Source organism: Neofelis nebulosa, chromosome 2, assembly GCF_028018385.1.
Source record: "Neofelis nebulosa isolate mNeoNeb1 chromosome 2, mNeoNeb1.pri, whole genome shotgun sequence".
NCBI lineage: Eukaryota > Metazoa > Chordata > Mammalia > Carnivora > Felidae > Neofelis > Neofelis nebulosa.
In genome coordinates, this window is record NC_080783.1 from 123,690,516 (window position 1) to 123,711,785 (window position 21,270).

The window sequence follows — 21,270 nt, forward strand, 5'->3', positions numbered from 1 at the left end:
GGACTGCCCAGCAAGGGACGATGTGGCAGAGGGTAGATGCCTTCCAGGGGGACTTTTATTGGAACATTCTTTTTGAGATGCCTCCCAGGCTGTGCTGTTATGCCCAGTCACCGCAGGGCAGCCTGGCAGAATGGGGAAAACTCTGGGCTTGGAATCAGGAAATCCCAGTTCTGGTATCACATCAGATACCTGAGAGGCTTTGAGCACATTGTTTCACCTTCCCTAGGAAACGTGAAGGGCGGACAGGCTGGTTTCTGAAGGAATACCCTCATCCAGCCTCAGCACTCTGTGCCCCCAGCCCACTCCCAGACTATGTGTACACCATCCCTTTCCATTCCCTGAAAAACCAGGTTGTTTCCCTTTCAGCTGGCAGGGTCGGCCGTCATCGGTTTTGGACTATGGTTTCGGTTTGGAGGCACCATGAAGGACTTCTCATCAGAGGACAAGTCCCCGGAGTATTTCTACATGGGTGAGTGACCCCAGCTTGCTTCTCTAAGCTTTACCAGAGCTGCCCCGGAGGCTTAGGGCAGAACCCGCACCTGGACTTATGGAGGGGAAGTGAGGACGCAAAACCTGACCCCTGTAGACTCCACCTGGCCCCGAGGGTGCAGGGGCCATGTGGCCATGGCAGGCAAGGACCCTGCACCCCTACCCTGCCTGTTCCTCACATGGATCAAGAAAGACCAGTGTGGGAGGACCAGGACCGACCTACTGTGCTTCTCTCAGCCACATCTCATTTCCAAAGAGTTAGAAGGTTGCCTCTTGCCCTCCGAATGAGGTCGGTGTGCCACAAAATCGGTCATCCTCTTGTCCGTCTGGGCTGATGGGGTCTCTGCCGAGTCAGGTTTTTTTGTGTGTGTGATCTGCTATTTTAAATTGTCGTGAGAGAGACACAATTCCAAGTGAGGAGACATCTCAAAGTTTGGAGGTGCTCAGTCCATCCCTAACTAGGGCCTGCAGAAGGCAGGGCTCCCTACCCAGGGAAGAGGCTGCCTCCCCCGCCCAGCTGGAGGAAAGGGATGAGGGCTGCGAGGGAAGCCTGCAGTTCTGAGACAGTGTGGTCAGTAATAGGGGCTGAGCATTTCCCCGGGTTTAGTCCCTCTGATCTACTCCTCGTCCTCTTCTGCGAATGTCCTCACTCTCCAGCCGCGTGCACCCAGACTCTAGACTTCAAAAAGCTCCAGACCGTTGTCGCTGCAGGTCATAGCTCCGTGTGACTGGCCATTTCACGGTCTGTAGCAGCCACACGGTCCGCGTCAGTTGCTGGGGGAGAAGCAGGGCCCTGTGCAAGTCCTTTGCTCCCAGCACGGAGAAGAGCAACGTCCACTGCCGGGCCGGGGGGACTGAGCACCCAGGCTCAGTCCACACCAGGAAGGGCCACCCACAGCTGTGTCACCTCCTGTTCCTGGCACCTTTCACACATTGCCTCTTCCTGCAGAGAGCAGCCAGATCGGCGAGGATACTTCCAGGAGCAAGTAACAAGAAAACCTACTACAAGATGGGTAACTGTAAGGACACTCCACATTCATCAAATCTTAGATGCAGTCTTTTGTAAAACACACAATTATTTTAAGTTCCACCTCGAGGTGGGAAAGAAGAAATGCTGCCAATTCAGCCATGACCACCCCTAAAATATGCATGCTAATTTTAGAAACATTAAAGTGTAAATATGTAAAATGTATATCGAAATTGATGAAACGTGGGGAGGGAAGAGTGGCGGTGGGGAGTCTCGTCTCCAGAGCTAGTTCTGGGTCCAGCAAAGTCATCAAGGAGCCAGGGTTTTTCCGTCTTTCCACCGGCAGTCCTTGGGATAACCTCAGACACCTCCCCTCGGGTTTAAAAGACAGCCGTTGTGGCTCCACGTCTCATGTCCTCATACGGCAACCTCCAAAAGAGAAAAAAAAAGAAGTTTCACCTTGCGTGGCCCCTTTTAGGGATGAATACCACCTTTGTCAGAAGACCCCCAGCAGACCTCTTCTCGCAGCTTATTGGCCAGGACTGTACCGTGTGTTCCAGCCTAAGCCAATCATGGCCGAGAAGAGAACTACTGTGACTGGCTCTCTGACTAATGGGGAGGCACCCTGGGCTTGGGAAGGGGCCCAGGCTCCCCGGAGGGCCTCTGACCCTTGGACAAAGTCAGAGTTTTGTGCCAAGGACGGAGCGGAGGAATCTGCCATCATGCTTAGCACCGAAATGCTCTTTTCCACTCACGTGGTTTCCAGGGAGTGCACACCCTTCTGTCCAGAGCCAGCACGCACATTTAACATATTTCTCCTTGAGGAACTCCTGGCTCTAAAAACCTCGTCTCCATCCCAGGGCAGGCCCCAGTGCCCCAAGACAAAGCTCGGCCTGTCCTTGTCCTGCGCCACCTCCCCGGGGATGCCCAGAAACAGTCAGGGGAGGGGAGCAGAAGGAATGAATCTCCCTGCCCCCCCCCAACCCCCATATGCTGCTGGTAGTCCAGGACCTGCTTATTTCATACTTGTTCCCCACGATGTCTGACTCGGTTCAGCATAGTCACACCTCAGCACCCGCTGGATTAGCCAGCATGGTTTGATCCCGTTGTTCTGGGATTCTTGCCTTTCAGACATGTGCAGTAATAAACAGCAGACGACAATCACAAGCAAACTTAAGTGCTAACGAGTGGCACAAGCATAACCACTGAATTAGGAAGTAGAAGGGGCTCCTGGCTGGCTCAGTTGGGGGAGCATGCAACCCTTGATCTCGGGGTCATGGGTTCAAACCCCATATTGGGCATAGAGCCTACTAAAAAAAAGACGAAAAAAAGAGAAAAGATTGTGTGGGAACAGTGATGGTGTATGTACCTGTGACTTTAGCAGTCACATGAAACCAGCGTCACAGATTTAGGAGACACTTCTAAGAGCCACCTGGCCAACCCAGTCAGAAGAACATGCTACTCTTGATCTCAGGCTCATGAGTGTGTGCTCCACGTTGGGCCTAGAGCTTACATTAAAAAAGGAGGAGAAGAAGAAGAAGTGAGAGAAAGCACTAGGGGCCGGCAGGACAGTCTCAGGTGGAGGGGGGCTTGAACGAGGCCTTGGAAGACAGGTGGGTTTCAGACAGGCTGACTGAGTTGGGGAGAGCCTTACTCATGACTCGGAATTAGCACTGGCAAACATAAGGCAAGCAGTTACCCATCATTTCCCTCTCCTGGGGAAGTGATGGCTAATTGTTCAGGCTGCTCTCTTACCACAGTCTCCCTAACCTAGCCCCTCCAACCGACTATAGCTGATGCCCAGGGTCAACAATATTTTCTCTCCCTACTCTGAAGCCAGTAGTTACCTGATGACGTAACATGACGTCCGTCCCAATAAAATAGTGGAAATCTTTTGCTCCTGAAATCCAGGCACACTGTGGTTCAGGGTTATTAACATTCAATCTGTCTTCTCTTCACATGCTGTTGGCTTCGCACTGGCACCCTATTTATCCCCTCTTCCTCGGGAGGGACTCTCAAGACTTTCCATCAAAAGCTGCATTTCTGCCTTCAGGTGGAAGCTGGGGGGAGCCCGCCCTTTGCTAGAACCAAAACATGGGAAACATCAACCAGTTCACTTACAGGCAGACCTTCTCCTTCAAGGTGTTTGGCAATAAGTAACTGCCTAATGCCCAGCCACCTACCCACCTCCTCACCAAGTTTGAGGTTGACAGATGTAAATCTCTATAATGCAGTTTCTGAGCTTGAACTGGAAATTTTCAGCACCAGTGAAGAAAACCCATTTTAAAAGGTCATGAAGGCCTGGGTTATGTGAAACAATGTAAGAAAAGCTGTCTCCCTTTCAATGATGATAAGCGTCTGGTTATCTAGTGATCTCTTCCTGGCTGTTTTAATTTGGGGATTTCATCAACTGTGGGTTTATGCAAACATAAGTATTCATTCAAGCAGGGGTGCCTCTATTCTTTCCATTTTTTTAGAGGTTTCTCCATTTGGGAAAACAATATAACCTATTCATGGATGCATCACCCAGCATCTACAGTCGTGGGCACTGGAGTCACACAAAAAAGGATGACAACGCTGTACTTTCTCCCATGTATCTTTGCAATCTATTCGAAAAGACTCACGGAGTTAACAACTCAAATTCTAACGGAAACTAGCACGTAAATGCCAGCTAAGTGGTATTTGCAGTGGGTGAATCAGGGGTCATTCTAAACTGGTGAGGCAAGGATCTGATGTAGGTTTGAAAGACCAGACTGTAAACAATAAGTGGAAGCAAAATGAGGACGGTGAAGGTTGTAGGGCAAGACTACACAAGGCATGTCCACAAGACAGTGACCAGTGAACCCAGGCTGGGCAGAGAACTCTGGTTGGAGTGTAACAGGTTGGGGCAAGGTGGGAAATAGGACTCGAAGGGCCAGGGAGGGGGCGCCTGGGTCACTCGGTGGGTTAAGCATCTGACTCTTGATTTCAGCTCAGGTTATGTTCTCATGGTCTGTGAGATCGAGCCCCACGATGGGCTCTGCACTGACAGTGAGGAGCTTTTTTGGGATTCTCTCTCTGCCCCCCCCCCTGCTCATGCGCTTGCTCTCTCTCTCTCCCCCTCAAAATAAATAAATAAACGTTAAACAAACAAACAAAAGAAGAAGTGCCAGAGAGGGAGGAGGACAATCACAAAGGACCCTGAATGTCAAAACTTGTTAATTTGGTAAGCAGTAGAGGAATAATTCAGGGTTTGGGGGAGGCATGATCAGCGCTGCTTTTGTTTTTAAGTTTATTTATCTTGAGAGAGAGAGAGAGAGAGAGAGAGCACAAGCAGGGGAGAGGCAGAGAGGGAGGGAGAGAATCCCAAGCAGACTCCGTGCGCAGAGCCCAGCACGGGTCTCAAACCCATGAACTGTGAGATAATGCCCTGAGCCGAGATCAAGAGCTGGACGCTCCACCAACTGAGCCACCCAGGTACCCTGGCAGTTCATTTTAAAGAGATTATTCTGGCAGCGGCAGAATGAGAGGGGAGATAGCCCATGCTAGGTTATTGACATAGGCAGACATAGGGCATAACCCTTGGGGGTTGTCAATAGTAGGGACTGTGAAGAAAGAGACAGGCAGATAAGAAATGTTATTAAACGTCATTATTAAACATTATTAAAGTCAGGAATAGAAAGAATCAAAATGACAAAAGATATTAGTGATAGAAGAGTCAAGCCTAGAAGTAATAATTAATGATTTTCAGTGGAAACTTGAGTTGCAGAAGGAAGGGATCCTGCTCAGAGAGAGGGGGAGGGATGTGGACCTGAGGTGAAAGCCAGTCTCGGGAGCAGCCTGTGTATGTTGTCCCAGAAACAAAGTGCTGATAGCAATTTCACAGGTGTACATTTGGGGCCAACAGAAGAGAACCTTTCTAATGATTTTGTAAACCAAGGAAGCTGAGCAGATTTCCACAGATAGAAGTGAGCTTTCCTAATGGAGTGATTATCAATTCAGGAGATTTCCTGTGCTGAGTAAGAGGGTGAAGAGGCTCCATACAGACATTCCTGATCCTATTTTTGAAACGAAAGCAAAATGAACTGCTCAAGATGCAAGAAATGTCATATCTTTATGGACGTATCTGTCAGGACCCTTTTCAAATCCACTCACAGAAACTTGACTCCCACTGTCTTGAGCAAAACAGAAATTTCTTGACTCACAAAACTGAAAAGTCCAGGATCAGTACTCATCTCGGGGGTGCAGGTGGTGCGGTCGGAGCCCAGCCTGTACCCATCTCTTAGCCCTGCTCCCCTTTGGCTCCATTCTTGGGCGGGTTCCCATTAGACGTGACAACATGGCTGCTCCCAGCTCCAGGTGCCATCTCCCGAGCAACACTGGCAACAGAGGTACATACTTCTTTCATTCCAGCAGCACTAACCAAAGTCCTGAGCCTCACTCTTACTGGCAATCTTGGGTCCAGTGCTTGTTCCCACACCAGTTACTGGAATGGGCTTTTTGGCCGAGGCCTGGGCTTCATGCCTGCCTTAGAGGTTGAGATGAGGCAGACCACAGGGACTGAGTGGAGAAGGTTTGTGTCTCTCACGGAGAGAGGAGGAAGTGAATTCAGGTTAGGGAAAACAACAGGCTATAAACCGGGCCTGAGGTCCATCTTGTGTGTTTCTAGTGGCCTGGGGCATGGATGTGGGTCTGCCCACCCTTCGTTCTTCCTCAGCCACACTTCCCTTCCCTGTGTCTTCCCTTGAGTGGCTGGTGAAACGCTCACGGTCAGTGCTTGAAGTTCAGCGAAATGTGTTATCAAGAAACTAGAAACCAGTGGGTAGAGCAGCGGGGGTTGGCAGTCAGCCATGGTTTTCCAGCTCTTTGTGATGGGGCCCAGCCCACAACCCAGGTCTCCTTGTTTGTTTCCCCAAGCTGCCTCTCTGGTTAGAGGCAACAATAAAAAGTCCTGTGAAGTCAGAGATCTTTTCTTCACTTTAAATATTCCTTCTAAGTGAAGCAATATAACCCACGTTTATAGAAGGCGATACTTCCTTCCTCAATAAATAATTTTCCAAATCGGAAAGATACCTGCTCTCTGGCAATCAAATGAGGAGAAAAATACACCCAGACACCATTTATGGACTTGCATAGCAAACAGTGTGAGGTAATAGGACTTTAAAAAAGAAGCAGGCCCAGCTTTTGGAAAATCTCACTTCATGTCACAGGGTACCAGTCACTAATCTGTGTGTTTTCTTTGCAGAGTAAGTTCCAGAGCAATCAGCCCACCAAACTCTTATCACCCCTTTGTTAAAGAGCGTCGGTGAATGGGCTTGGCACATTCAAGTGGTTCTGAAAGAAACAGGGCCTCACAGCCTAGAGTCCGTCCCCTCTGAGAGGGACCTCGGGAGGACACGTGGTCTAGCCGCCTGCTTCTGGGCAAATGACTGCCATGCTTTGTAGGAGAACTTCCTCCATCTTTGGGGGGATGCTTTCCTGTCTGGGATCCTTAGTTCTTTCTCCTTGTGATGGAAAGAGGCTCCCTTCCTGTGATGAAGATCTACCCTGATGTGAGCTGGGGGCAGGGTGGAAAGAATCCAGCCGCAAGCCCTGGGGGGAGCTGGCGCTGAAGGCAGGGCATGAGGGTGGTCAGACTGTCTCCTGCCGCCCCTTCTCCAGGTCCTCTGAGTCCAGGCCGGGGTCTGGAGGCTGACGCAGGAAGTCTGTGTCCCCTGAGTGCTAACATGGACAAAGGAGAGCCTGGCAAGAGAGGCTTGGGTGGCTTGGGGCTTCCTGCACTCTCTCCACTGTAGTCTCTCTCAGTGAGCTCCAAGGGAAGCTCTCCCACCCCCGTGTCTTCCAAACTCTACCCATCTGCCCCTCTGACTTCCTGTCAGTCTGTCTCTAGGGCTGCCTCATAGAGGGCAGATACTGCAGGGGGCTTCTTGGGGGGCAGGGAGGCCTCCCTAAGCCCTTGGAAGCCTGGACAGATGGCATGTGCTGGAGAGCCTGAAGTCGTGTCCCGTGAGCAGAGGACGTTGGCAGGTTTTCTCCACGAAGGGGCTGCCCACACAAACAGCAGTCCTTTGGCCCTTCGGGGCCACAGGCTGACTGCCTACAGCTGTGTCTCCCTGTTGAATTCAGAGTCCAGGAGCCTGGCTCTGATTGCGGGCTCGATGCAGTGCTGAACACTGAGGAGCCGGCCTGCCTTTTCTCAAAACTCTGACTCACCCCGCTAATATTTTTTTTTTCACTTCTTGGTTTTCAGTTGTACATGACGGTCATAGTGGCTGCAGAAGAGATGTGCCGTAGCTCACGTTGTTGAGAAAATTTCCCCGAAGCCTTTTTTGCAAGTTAGATTGTTATCCATACTGCAGATGACAAAACTGAGGACTAAGGGGAGGTACCTAAAGCTCAGTTGACAGGCATGGGTCTCTGGCTCCCAGCCCTGTATTTTCAGAGGAAAACCCAGACATCATCCACTAGAGAATCCTCAAGCCCTTCTCTCAAGGAAGAAGAAAGAACCCTCCTGACATTTATAAGTTACAAAGTTAACAGACTTCCAGCAGTGAGCCTTTGTTATCCTGCATTCCTACCGGAATTGCCCTGTAGGAGTTGGCGGGGGGGGGGGGGGGGGGGGGGGGGGGGGGGGGGGGGGGTCCCTTTGGAATAGACTCCCTAGTTCAGTTCCAGTTTTGCACCGTCCATGAGCTGTGCAGTCGCAGGGAAGTGACTTAAACTGTCTGTGTCTCCGATTCCCCAGCTGTGAAATGGGAGTACCAGCACCACAGACGTCATAGCATGAGATGATTTAACACGTGAGCGTGCTGACACACAGTACCTGTCATGTAGCTTTGTTGTTTTGTGTAGGTAGGTTATCGTGTTCCTCAATCAAGGAAGGAGCCGGCCCACAGCCCATGGGATGCATGATTCCATGGGACGAAAAGAGAAGGAAAGAGAGATAAAGGAATGGTTTAGGTGCCGGTAGTCAGTGAGAGAAGAGTTGACAGCATTGAGGCTTGTCAGACGGCAGGTTCCTGAGATGATGCCTGTCAAGGTCACAGTGCAGAGTCCGCACAGAGCAGGCTGAGGTTCCAGGAAGTGGCACCTGTTACTCTAGCCCTGAATGACTCCATGACTAATACATGTTACGCTACTTAGAGCACGACTCGATAACCAATAGCTGTTGTTATTTAGATAGAACCCGAGTCTTTACTGTCCCCATAAGCCAACTCCCATCCAATATTCCAGACGACAAATGGTCATTAGCCGAGTGTGTAAAACCATCTGCTGCCAGAAAGCCACTATAATTGATGACCACGCCACTCTCCAGTCCCTAAAAGGGAAAGCCGTTTTGAAATGAGTTGATGCCGACAAGGCTTTTTGGAGGTTGCTGTCTCCTTTCCCTGTTAACTAAATGGTGCTTCTGGCTTAAAAAGAAGAATCTGGAATGTAAGAAACGAGCAATGGAATCGTCAGGGATTTGGTGATAGTGTGTCACGTGAAGATCACGTACATCACAAGGCCCAGCTATTAATGATAAAAATGTGTTTTCAAGGTGTTTACTCTTTTTTTTTTTTTTCAAATCGAGGGAAATAGGACTTGGAAGGCATAGGGGATTTTAAGAAATCGGTAATACACTTGTCACACCAGCCGCCTGAGAGGGAAAGGGTTCTACAGAAACCATCTTGGAATTCAAATGTGACTGTCAATTAATGTATTCATTCAACAGTTATTTTTTTAATGTTTGTTTTTTGAGAGGGAGAGAAAAAGAGACCAGGCATGAGCAGAGGAGGGGCAGAGGGAGAGGGAGACACAGAATCCGAAGCAGGCTCCAGGCTCTGAGCTGTCAGCACAGAGCCCGATGCGGGGCTCGAACTCACAAACTTGGAGATCGTGACCTGAGCCAAAGTTGGATGCTCAACCCACTGAGCCACCCAGGTGGCCAACAGCTATTTTTTGAGGGCCAGATCAGAAAAAGGATAAGGTGTCCTTGGAAGCCACAGGTGGCCTTATGGTGTGCAGTTTTACAACGACTGGGAACTGCTTTCCAGAGGTCTAAGGAATTCGTCTGATTTTCCCTTAAGCTCCAACAAGCAGTGCTCATTTGGCACTGGGCTGAGTCACATGGCCTACGCATACACAAACTGAGGTTTGCTGGGGAGAGGCCTCTGAATTTGGAGCTGCCGGGTCAGTTCCAGGGTGTTTTTGCTCTGAGCTCTAGACTCTGACAGCCTAAGAATGGACTACTATACCAATCAGCAGATTTTCTTGGCGAGCTCGTATTATTTCAGAAGGGAGAGGATTGTTGCCCGTGGAACCGAGTGAGCCTGTTTGCAGTGGGGAACAACTGTGTCCTCCTCAGGCCCCTGTGCCTCTGTCCACTGCACCCCTGCTTCCGCAGAAGCACCCCTCTTTCCTACATCCCAGACTCTCAGGAACCCTTTCTCAGAGTGTGCAGCCATGCACACATCTGCCCGACCTTGAGAGAGCCCACCCTGCGGCAGCTTCATGGAGGTTGGTTGAGATGTATTCCTAGCGTGTATCTCTAAGCAAAGATGGGCGATGGCAGACAGCCAGTCCAGAACTTCAGGTTTGATATGTCCTTTCTTTATCCCCTCATCCAACAAACACTGATCAAGAATCCCGCCTTGTGTCGGCGTGGTCTAGATAGGGTGAATAAGGGTTGTTTGTGGACTTAAAATCTACAGAAGACAGACAAATAGGACAGCCTGCAAAAGCACAAAATGGAAAAGAGCTGGCCGGGTCAGATCACGATAAACTCCCCTGTGGCCAGAGCATGGGCTAGATAAGGATCAAGGTGAGCCCAGTCCCTAGGCTGTTACTGTAAGCGGAACCTGTAGAGTAGATCTTGTAGCAGTGGGAGACCATGACTGTTAAAAAAATTTTCTAATGTTTATTTATGTTTTGAGAGAGAGAGCTCAAGGGGGGCGGGGGCGGAGAGAGAGGGACAGAGGATCTAAAGCAGACTCTGTGCTGACAGCAGACCTGGGGCTCGAACCCACGAACTTCGAGATCATGACCTGAGCCCAAGTAGGATGCTCAGCCGACAGAACCACCCAGGTGCCCCCACAGTGAACATTTTAAATGGGAAATCAAGACATTAAGGTAGCCCAACCATGAGATCTTCTGTGAGGGAACTGAGTACGGTGTTGCTGCCTTCCTGCAGCAGTAGGGTGGGGATCAGGTCTCCAGTCCCGGGTGTCCCGCCTGGAGCCACCTTGCCTCTCTGACCCCCGTCGGCAAAACAGAAATAGAACACTCGCCTTACCTTACGGGCTTGTTTGAGAGACCAGTAAGATGATGAAAGTGAAAGAGCTTTGAAAAATAAAATTTTTAAACCAATAAGGTGTGTAGGCAGTGGAGCCAACCACAGTATTGTCTTTAACATGGTGTCGTTTCTCATTCCCACGTCCGTTCCATACTAAGTCAATTCTTTTAGCGAAAAGGGAAGGGGAGGGAGTGGCAGATGTGGCGTAGCAGGAAGTAAATAAATAACCTGCCACAGGACCGCAGCACGGCAGGGCTTCCCCGTCCCAGGGGCCCCGAGAAGAGCTGGGGTGCTACAGGAAGCGGAGCTGCCTGGGTGTCACCCTGTCTGTGTCAGGGACCAGACAGATCTGCCCACAAACAACCGTCAGCACTGAGAGGGGCCCCCCGGAGGCACCCGGCTCAGGCTTTCCCCGCTGAGGTGGGACACCGGCTGGCTCCCACCCTTTCGGTGACTGGGAGTGGTTTCCAGGTGACTCAGATGAATAAAATGCAAAAAAATAAAATAGGGACAATTAGCATTACTCTAAGCAAGTCAAGTGCCAGGCCCCCACATTGTGTTCTGACTTATCTCCGGATCAGAAAAGGAAATAAGAAAGGGCTTGGCTTTATTTGTCTCCGCACAAGAACATTTCTGTCCTTTTCTTTCTCTGTGAGAACAGTGGTTCCTGTGGCTTGACTTCAGGACTAAGTGGGATTAGCGCCAGCAATGAGGCTGCTGGTATTACCGACGAGACAGGGCAGGGTAGGCTAACCATGATGAGCTAGCTTTAGAGGCACATGGGTATTTTTATCCCAGCTCTATCTTCTTGAGCAAATCGCTTAACCATTTGGGGACTAGTTTCTCTAGAAAATGGATATAATGGTACCTGCCTCAGGAAGATAAAATTATAAATCTGTGCCAGGTGCTTAAAACAGTGCCTGGAAAAAAAATAAGCCCTTAGTAAATGTAGCTACTGTGGTATTAGGAATAGTATTTGGTGTGTATTAGCCTGTCACCTCCTCTCATTGGCTATTTTCTTGGAACATTGCCACCTCCCATGTGTCCAGTGTTCGTGGTGATGCCCTCTACAGTTGGTGATTCTCAACCAAACTTGACTGCCTTATTCCTGTGTCTTCCTGCCCCTCTTGGTAACCAAAGACCCCCTGTTCTGCCCCACCCTGTCCCTGCTTCCCCATCTGTACCTGGGCAGACCATCAGCCCTTTTCCCTTCCAGACACTTTGTCCTCGCAGCCTCTCCTGTGATGGAGACAGCCATTAATTCCAGAGTGCCGTGACGGCCCAAGGGTCTCCTGGAAAGGCGTGGGTTTGTGTCCCAGCTCCAGCACTGACTCCTGACCACCCCTGGACTCACTGCACTACTTTCTCACAAATTATAGTGATACCCACTTTCCAGGGAAGGTAGAAATCTGAAAGGTAAAGTGCCCGGCATGTAGGAGGCATCTGAAGGGGATTAAGAGCATGAGCCGTGGAATTTGGACTAGTCATTGCCGCTCAAGTGACAGTGAGTAGGTCCCTTCACCTCTGTAGGTGTCAGCTTTCTCTGTCCACCGGGGATAATCGTACCCCCTACCTCCCAGGACCCTGGTGCGGGTTCTGTCAGGTGCACACTCAGCAAGCATTCAGCAAGTGCTCCCCATTATACTGTCAGCAGCCATGCTCTGCTCTGCAGGGACACCTGGCGCAGCAGGGGAGCAAGCGGGCTAGGTGCTCAGTGTCCCCTCTGACCTCTTCCCTGCAGGACTGTATGTACTGGTTGGAGCAGGGGCCCTGATGATGGCCGTGGGCTTCTTCGGGTGCTGCGGAGCCATGCGGGAGTCGCAGTGTGTGCTCGGATCTGTAAGTGGGGCATGTGGGAGGGGACTTGTCTGAAGGGCACTGGAGATCGGGCCTCCAGTGCCAGCTCCTCGGGCCCACTGAGACCTTGGCACTCGCTCCCTCTCCCTGAGTCTCCATTTTCTCCATCTCTTGCTTAAGAATAATATTATCTTTGTCCCTGCCTCATATGGAAAATATGAAAAAAAAAATGAGGTCATTAGTGTGAAGATGTTTTGGAAGGAAAGGTGCCTAATAATTGTAGGGGGTAATTATGATTGTTCTTTCAAAAGTACTTCCCAGTGAGGCAGCTAAGGTTCCTATAGCCAGGGAAGTGCTGTTATCTACAAGAAAAGAATTGCTGTTTGAGATCAATAAGTTAGCCAAACATCTCTCTCGTGGATTATTTTAACGAGCAGCCTCTGTCAAAAAGAAAAAAAAAAAAAAAAAAAAAAGAACGAATTTCAGTTACTGCTATACACATCCAATGCCAGAGCGACCTAAGAGAAACAGGGAGAAGGAAGAGGGGTCAGAAGAGAGAAGGATTTCGTATTTCTCCATGAGGGGTCAGAAACAGCAATTTCAGAGGGCAGTCTCGCCTTACTCGTTGCAATCTTTGATTTTTAAACCGTGCCTGCTGCTTCTGATCTCTTGCTGTGTAAAATCTCTTAACTCATTTCCTCAGTCCTGCATTCTGCCTGTCTTTCCCCTGTTGCTGAGCATCTCTCTCATTTATCTCTTAACATAGAGCTGACCCAAGAGACCGGAACAGAAATCTGTCCGGGAGGCCACCCCTCACCACCACCCCCACTCCCCAGAGAAGCCCTCACAGGCCCCAGGCCCCACCAGTTGCTCCCTATCCCCTGGCCTTGTTTTAGATCTTCGTAGTATCTCTTTTGTTCAAGAATTCGTTCAGCGCCTAGGTGTCAGGCACTGTTCTGAATGGTGGGATTTCTTTATCAGTGTCTGAAATTATCCAACTCACCTTTTTTTAGTGCTTTACTCCTTTATCATATTTACCATTTTCCAAGATGAGGCCCATGATCACAGAGATGTTGGGATCTTACCTTATTCACCAATGAATACTCAGTGCCAAGGACAGTGCCTGGTGCAGAGTAGATGCTCAATAAACAATCACTGAATGAATCAATGAGCAAATGAACGCATAAACAAGCTCCAGGGGAAGGGGGGACAAATACTTCCTACTAGATCAATTCGAACTAATAATCTTGCCTCATGTTTTCCAAATGGAACTAGAATTAAAGAGGCCGAATACATTGAAAAGGTATTGAGTTAATGAAGTGAATGTTTTCTCTCCTCTATAGTTCTTCACCTGCCTACTGGTGATCTTTGCTGCTGAAGTAACCACTGGAGTATTTGCTTTTATAGGCAAGGGTGTAGTAAGTAGAAATTACATGCAATTTCTTTTTACGATGGTTAAAGGGTCTCTTTATGGCAAAGGATATGAGAATATTACACCCACAATGGTATTACAAAACTAAATAACCCCCACGTTTATCATTGGCACAGAATGTCTTAACCTGGAAATATCGTGCAGACCTATGCGGGTGTATACACGTATGTGCACACATTTTTCTGAGGAGATAGTTCATAGCTTTCATTAGATTTATGAAAGGGGCTATGCTTTTTTAAAGGATATTTATCTTAAGATTATCCTATTTGTAATGGGGAAAGGGGATAAATTGCATTCATGAGAAAGAGGGATCAAGAGGAACATGCATTTTCATCCCTTGTTGGACTAATATTTGTCCATAGGGCTCGGCCTGGAAAGAGGCCACATCATCCTTGAAGACTAAAGCCTGACCTGCTGTGTGCTGGTGAAGCCAGTCTCTTTAGATTTGTGCTCAAACTATAGGTGTCCAAAATAGGTTATCAGAAGAACCCACAAAGGAAATGTCCTTTTAGAAGGTTAAAACACCCTGTGGGAAAGAGGGGAGTGAAAAGGAGGAAGAATGGAGTCTTAAATGTACTGTATTTCATGTAAATTCATGTGCTATCAATATTGTGTTTATGAACTTACTTTAGATGTAAAAAAAAAAAATGGTGAACACGTAGAATAACTAAATATCACCTCCTTTGGAATGTTTCTGAAGTAGCTGGCTATATTTGCAGGTTGGAGGAATTGGATCTAATGACTTTTTGAGATCTTTATGGATGTCAGATCACATGCCTTTATATCAGAAAAAGCATTCTCTATGTTTTCTACGATATTTATATGTGAAACAGTGTTCCTCAGTCATGAGCATCTTTCCAACCATGTCATGAATAGACTTGAATACTTTTAACCAGTGGGGTACCAAGAATGCCTAAGTCCCCACTCGCTGTATGTCAGAATCTCCTGGGGAGGCCCCAGAGTCTGGGGCTTAGTGGATGCTGATGTCCATTCAGGTTTGAGAACCTCCACTTAAAGAAATCTTTCTAGTCTATGAAAGTTATTCTTGGTTAGTCTGTCCTCCCGTCTCCAGAAGTATCTGTGAAACTCCAGAATCTATAATCTATTATGTAAATGCAGAATTGACTTAAAATACAGATAAACACAGGGACAGGCTGTATTTTCCAAGGATAAGGAAGAGGGGGTTTTCCTTGATGAAAGGAGAATGTTTGGAACTTCCCACAGTTTTCCTGGTATTTTTTCAGGCTATACGGCATGTTCAGACCATGTATGAAGAGGCTTATAATGATTACCTGAAAGACAGGGAAAAGGGAAATGGGACCCTCATTACCTTCCACTCAACAGTAAGTAACTTTGCTTCTTCTTTAACATCATATCTTCTGAAGACCATGCATTAGTCAGGACATCTCTCTTCACTTGGCTTAAAGATCAGAATAACTTTGGTGAAGCCATGCTGTAGCTGTATTTCAGCCCTCACAGGAGCCGTCATTGGCATTACGCGTAGAACCTAGAAGAGGAAGGGGCCTACCTGGCACCCAGCGTTCACCAGAGGAAGTCAGGGCATGTGCCCCAGAGAGACAAAAGAGCACAAAGAAGAGCACCCAGAAAGCAGCCCAAATCAGTTCTAAGCTGTCTCAGAGGGTGGCATGGTGGTGTAATAGAAGCGACCATGACCTTCAAGTCAGGAAAGCTCTTTCTAGCTGCAGCTCTGCCACTGAGCCTCTTTGCGACTTGAGCCACTTCTTTGCCTCCCTGATAATCACTCAGCTCCCCCATTTGTAACACAAAAGGGCACGGAGACAGCTATGCTCCCTTTATCCTAGAATGTTCTATGAGACTGTGCTGTCAGTGCAGTGCTGAGGGCTGCACACAGCTAACCAACAAGGGCTTATGGATGATGGGCCAGGTCAGAGTCATCCTGATTTATTAACCACTGCCGTATGGAGAAGTATCTCTGAACCCCTGGGCCAGTTGCTTCCGGGTAGCCCCATTCCTGTTTGTCACAGGAATGTCTGGAAGGTGCCAACCATTTATCCTGTTCAGCCTCAGCTGCCCCAGGGACATCAAGCAACACACAGTCTCCTTTGTCTTTGAAGAGCCAGCCCTAAGGCAGGACACCTATTTGCTGGCCTGACTTCATGCCCTGGCCTTTCAGCCCCTGGGGTTTATTTACTGTGGCCACTTCTCCTCTCTGTCCCAGACTGTCCCCAGTTAATGAGCCCTTCCTGAAGCTCATAAAACTTGAGCTACTCAGCAGGGTAAGTTACTCCCGGGCTGAAATAAAGAATCTAAGGACCCAATTCCTGTCTAAAAAACAGCAATTTACACAAGACACTGTCATTGGCTTCTTGCTTTGTTTGGATTGCCTTGAGTCACTTCCCATCGCAAAACTCAGACAACTTTACCGAAGTTCTCTTCTTGTTTTGCTAGCATGGTTATGTGACTCTTCACTATCTTCCTAGAAATGGCAGTTTGGGTTGCAGAGATTGGCCCCATAGCTGCTTTGCTGCCTCAGTGCCCCAGTCCTCCGCCGTGATGCCCAGACTTATAGCTCCCACTCCTCCTTCCTGTGCCCTAAAAGCTGTTCTCTGACTCTTTAGTTTCGGTGCTGTGGAAAAGAAAGCTCTGAACAGGTCCAACCCACATGCCCAAAGGAACTTCTAGGGCACAAGGTAAGCTTCTCTACTAGGGTTCCCATCCTATCTATACTGTAAGATGGCTCTTCCCCTTGGGTATGATTCTAGAAGGCCATCTCCCAGTGGCTTCTGAGCCTCAGCTTTATTCTATGTAAAATACATGAAGCAATGCTGAGTGCTAGTCTCCCGGTCCCCTGGGAAATGATGGTAAGCGGACCTGCCATAATGGTGCAAATGCCATGGCATTAATTAAACTCACCAGGGCCAGAGGTGTGCACCCTGAGAACGTTGCCCCACCCACCTCTCCCTGGAAGTCACTGATGAATGCTTCATTTAGCAAGTGAAGGTGCCAGGTTCTGAAAACCTGTGCCAGGTTTTGTGCCAGGTTCTGAAAACTCTGAGATGAAACATGGCTCCTGCCTCAGTGGCCTTGTAGACTAGTCAGGGGAGATGGTGTGTGCCCGAAGCCTGTAAAGAATACAATGTAGACACAGAAAGCTTCACAGAAGTTGAGATCCTTGAGCTGCATTTTGACAAAGGAAGGTCATTCTGGGCCCATAAAGCAGCAGGAACAGAGGCATGGCAGTAGGGAAGTCCAGGACTGCAGGACAGTAGGGAGTCCAGAGGGGATGGTGAGGGACATTCTTGGGCAAGGCAGACAAAGGCGTGATTTTACACCTGGAAGTTTGGGAAAGGTGTTGCTTTTAGCAGAAGATTATCATAGTCCGTTTTGCATTGTAGAAATAGTACTCAGCCTGCTGAGTGTGACAGGTAGAATAGAAGGTTGGGGAGTGTTGGAGGGAGGCCACGTAGGTGGCACTTGTGGTCACCTTGGTAAGAGAGGATGAGGAGCTAATGCAAGTCACGAGCAGTAGGGAGGGAGAGGAGGCAGCCGATTCAGAGATGTTCGGAGGGTAGAATCAACAGGCCTGGCCAATCTCTTGTGTGTGAGTGGGGAGTGGGAGGAGGAAGCTAAGACCTCAGACTTCTGCTTGAGCAGAATGGGTGGATGGAGACTCTGCTCCCCGTGAGAGGTGCATGGAGGGAAAGGAGCACATTCCGGGGCAGTTTTGGCCAAGTTTGCACTTCAGGTGCCTGTGGGACTTACATGTAATCTGAGCTGAAGACGGGTGTAGGAATCCCAGCATAGTGGTGGTAGCTGAAGCCGTAGGAGTGGCTTCACCCAGGGAGAGTATGTGGAATAAGGCAGAGGTGGGCTGAAAACCCTGTCATTTAAAGGGTAAGCAAAGGACAAGAAGCCAGAAGAAGACTGTGAAGGAGGAGTCAAACTGGAGAGAGTCCAAAGACAGTGGCGCCTGGGAAGCGAGGGAGGAGATGGTTGGTCCATAAAGTTCAATGCTGGGAAGAAGACAAGGCAATGAAGGCTGGAAATAATGTGTTGGATTTGGTCTTAATCATTAATGATGTTTGCTCTGCAGTTTCAGTGAAGGGGGTGGGGGAAGCACAGATGCGATGTGGGACATTCGGGGAGAAATATGAGAATATGGGGACGATGACATGGATGCTTCTAAGCATGCAGCTGTGAGGAGACTGATGAGATCTTAGCTCCAGCCTGTGTCCTGAGTCCTGCATTGGACACTTAGTGACTCCCTTTGAGTTGGAGGACATGAACAAGGCACAGCCACTGCCCTCAAAGTGCTCAGAGGCTGCCGGAGAGACCCGCAGGGGAGCCGGCACCACCACTCGGTAGTACAAGAGTAAGGCTGCGTGAGAGGGGCATGCGATTGAAGGGTTGCGGGAGACCCTCCTGATGTGTGATTCTTTTTTGTTGGTGTTCAAGTATCATTAACGTAACACTCTTCACTTAGTTTCAAGTGTACAATATAATGATTCAACAATTCTGTGCATTACTCGGTGCTCGTCACAAGTGTACCTACCTCTTGGGGCACCTGGGTGGCTTAGTCGGTTAAGCATCTGACTTAAGCTCAGGTCATGATCTTGCGGTTCGTGGGTTCGAGCCCCGTGTCGGGCTCTGTGCTGACAACTTAGAGCCTAGAACCTGCTTCGGATTCTGTGTCTCCCTCTTTCTCTCTGTCCTTTCCCTGCCCATGCTTGCTCACTCTTTCTCCCTCTCTTAAAAATAAATTTAAAACGTTTAAAAAAAATTCTAGGGGCACCTGGGTGGTTCAGTCAGTTAAGCATCCGACTCTTGGTTTCAGCTCAGGTCATGATCTCACGGTTTCTTGAGTTAGAGCCCCACCTCTGGCTCTGCACTGACAGCGTGGAGCCTGCTGGGGATTCTCTCTCTCCCTCTCTATCTGCCCCTCCCCTAGGTGTGCTGTCTCTCTCTTAAAATAAATAAACTTAAAAATTAGTTTTTAAAAATTTCAACAAGTGTACATCTTAATCCCTGTTATCTATTTCACCCATCTCCCTACCCACCTCTCCTCTGGCAACCACCAGTTTGTTCTCTGTATTTAAGAGTCTGGTTTTTGTCTTTTTTTTTTGTTGCTTGCTCATCTGCTTTGTTTCTTAAATTCCATACATGAGTGAAAGCGTATGGTATTTGTCTTTCTCTGACTGTGTTTCTCTTTTTCACTTAGCATTATACCCTCTAGGTCTATCCACGTTGTTGCAGATGGCAAGATTTCATTCTTTTTTATGGCCGAGTAATATTCCATTGTGTATCTATACCACATCTTCTGTATCCATTCATCTGTCGATGGACACTTGGGCTCCTTCTATATCTTGGCTATTGTAGGTAATACTGCAATAAACATAGAGGTGCATATATCTTCTTAAATTAGTTTTCCTTGGGTAAATATCCAATAGTGGAATTACTGGATTATAGTGTAATACTTCGTATTGTTTCCACAGTGGCTGCACCAGCTTCCATTCCCACCAACAGTGCGTGAGCGTTCTCTTTCTCCACGTCCTCATCAGCACTTGTTTCTCGTGTTTTTGATTTTAGCCATTCTGACAGATGTAAGATGATATTTCATTGTGGTTTTGATTTGCATCTCCCTGATGATGAGTGATGTTCAGCCCTTGCATGTCTTCTTTGGAGAAATGTCTATTCAAGTCCTCTGCCCATTTTTTAATTGGATTATTTGGGGTTTTTTGGTGTTGAGTTCTCCAAGTTCTTTATATATTTGAGGTATTAACCCTTTATCAACTATGTCATTTATAAATATCTCCTCCCATTTGGTAAGTTGCCTTTTCGTTCTGTGATTGTTTTCTTTGCTGTGCAGAAGCTTCTTATTTTGATGTAGTCTCAATAGTTTAATTTTGTTTTTATTTCCCTTGCCAGAGGAGAAATATCTAGAAAAATGTTTCTATAGCCAATGTCAAACAGATTCCTGCCGTGTTTTCTTCTCGGAATTTTATTTTTCAGGTCTCACTAAGTCTTTAATCCATTTTGAGTTTATTTTTGTGTGCGGTGTAAGAAAGTGGCCCCATTCCATTCTTTTGAAAATGTAGCTGTCCAGTTTTCCCAGCACTGTTTGTTGAAGAGATGTCTTTTTTCCATTTTGTATCCTTGCCTCCTTTGTCATAGATTAGTTGACCATAAAAGCGTGGGTTTATTTTTGGATTCTATTCCGTTCCATTGATCTGTGTGTCTGTTATTGTGCCAGTACCATACTGTTTTGATTCCTACAGCTTTGGAGTGTATCTTAAAATCTGGGATTCTTTCTTCAAATCGCTCTGGCTATTTAGGGTCTTTTGTGGTTACAAATTCCAGGATTATTTGTTCTAGTTCTGTGACAAATACTGTTGGTATTTTGATAGGGATTGTATTAAATCTATAGATTGCTTTGGAGAGTATAGACATTTTAGCAATATTTGTTCTTCCAATCCATGAGTATGGAGTATCTTTTCATTTGTTTGTCATCTTGTATTTATTTCATCAGTGTTATATAGTTTTTGGAATATAGATTTTTCACCTCCTTGGTTAGGTTTATTCCCAAGTATTTTATTATGGGTGCAATTGTAAATGGGATTCTTTTAATTTATCCTTCTGTTACTTCATTATTAGTGTGTATAAATGCAACAGATTTCTATATATTGACTTTGTATCCTGCAACCTTACTGAATTCATTTATCCATTCTGGTAGTTTTCCGGTTTTCTGTGTATGGTATTGCGTCATCTGTAAATAGTGAAAGTTTTACTTCTTCCTGACAAATTCAGATGCCTTTATATATTTTTGTCTTCTAATTGCTGTGGCTAAGACTTCCAGTACTACGTTGAATAAAAGTGGTGAGAGTAGGTAAAAAAGAAAACAATGGTAGGAGTGGATATCCTTATCTCGTTCCTGATCTCAGAGGAAAAGCTCTCAGTTTCACCATTGAGCATGATGTTAGCTGTGGAGTTTTCACATATGGACTTTATTATGTTGAGGTATGTTCCCTTTAAACCTACTTTGTTGAGGGTATTTATCATGAATGGATGTTGTACCTTGTCAAATGCTTTTTCTGCATCTATTGAGGTGATCGTATGGTTTTTATCCTTTCTCTTACTGATGTGATTATCACATTGATTGATTTGCAAATATTGAACCACTCTTGCATGACAAGAATAAATCCCACTTGATCGTAGTGAATGATTTGTTTAATGTATTGTTGGATTTTGTTGCTAGTATTTTGTTGAGGATTTTTGCATCTTTGTTCAACAGAAACATTGACCTGTAGTTATTTTATTTTGTAGTGTCTTTGTCTGGATTTGGTATCAGGGTAA

At 47.4% G+C, this 21,270-nt stretch overlaps 1 protein-coding gene across 2 annotated transcripts in view; it reads left to right on the forward strand.

Moving 5' to 3' along the window:
- Positions 1–21,270, forward strand: part of TSPAN2 (tetraspanin 2) — a 57,648-nt gene that overhangs the window by 15,390 nt on the left and 20,988 nt on the right. The window contains exons 2-6 of one of the 2 annotated variants that reach the window (XM_058716111.1): positions 367–469; positions 12,451–12,548; positions 13,850–13,924; positions 15,183–15,281; positions 16,539–16,610. In XM_058716111.1, the coding sequence (XP_058572094.1) occupies positions 367–469; positions 12,451–12,548; positions 13,850–13,924; positions 15,183–15,281; positions 16,539–16,610 (447 nt within the window). The remainder of the gene's footprint in view (positions 1–366; positions 470–12,450; positions 12,549–13,849; positions 13,925–15,182; positions 15,282–16,538; positions 16,611–21,270) is intronic. The other variant, XM_058716112.1, reaches the window with a different exon arrangement.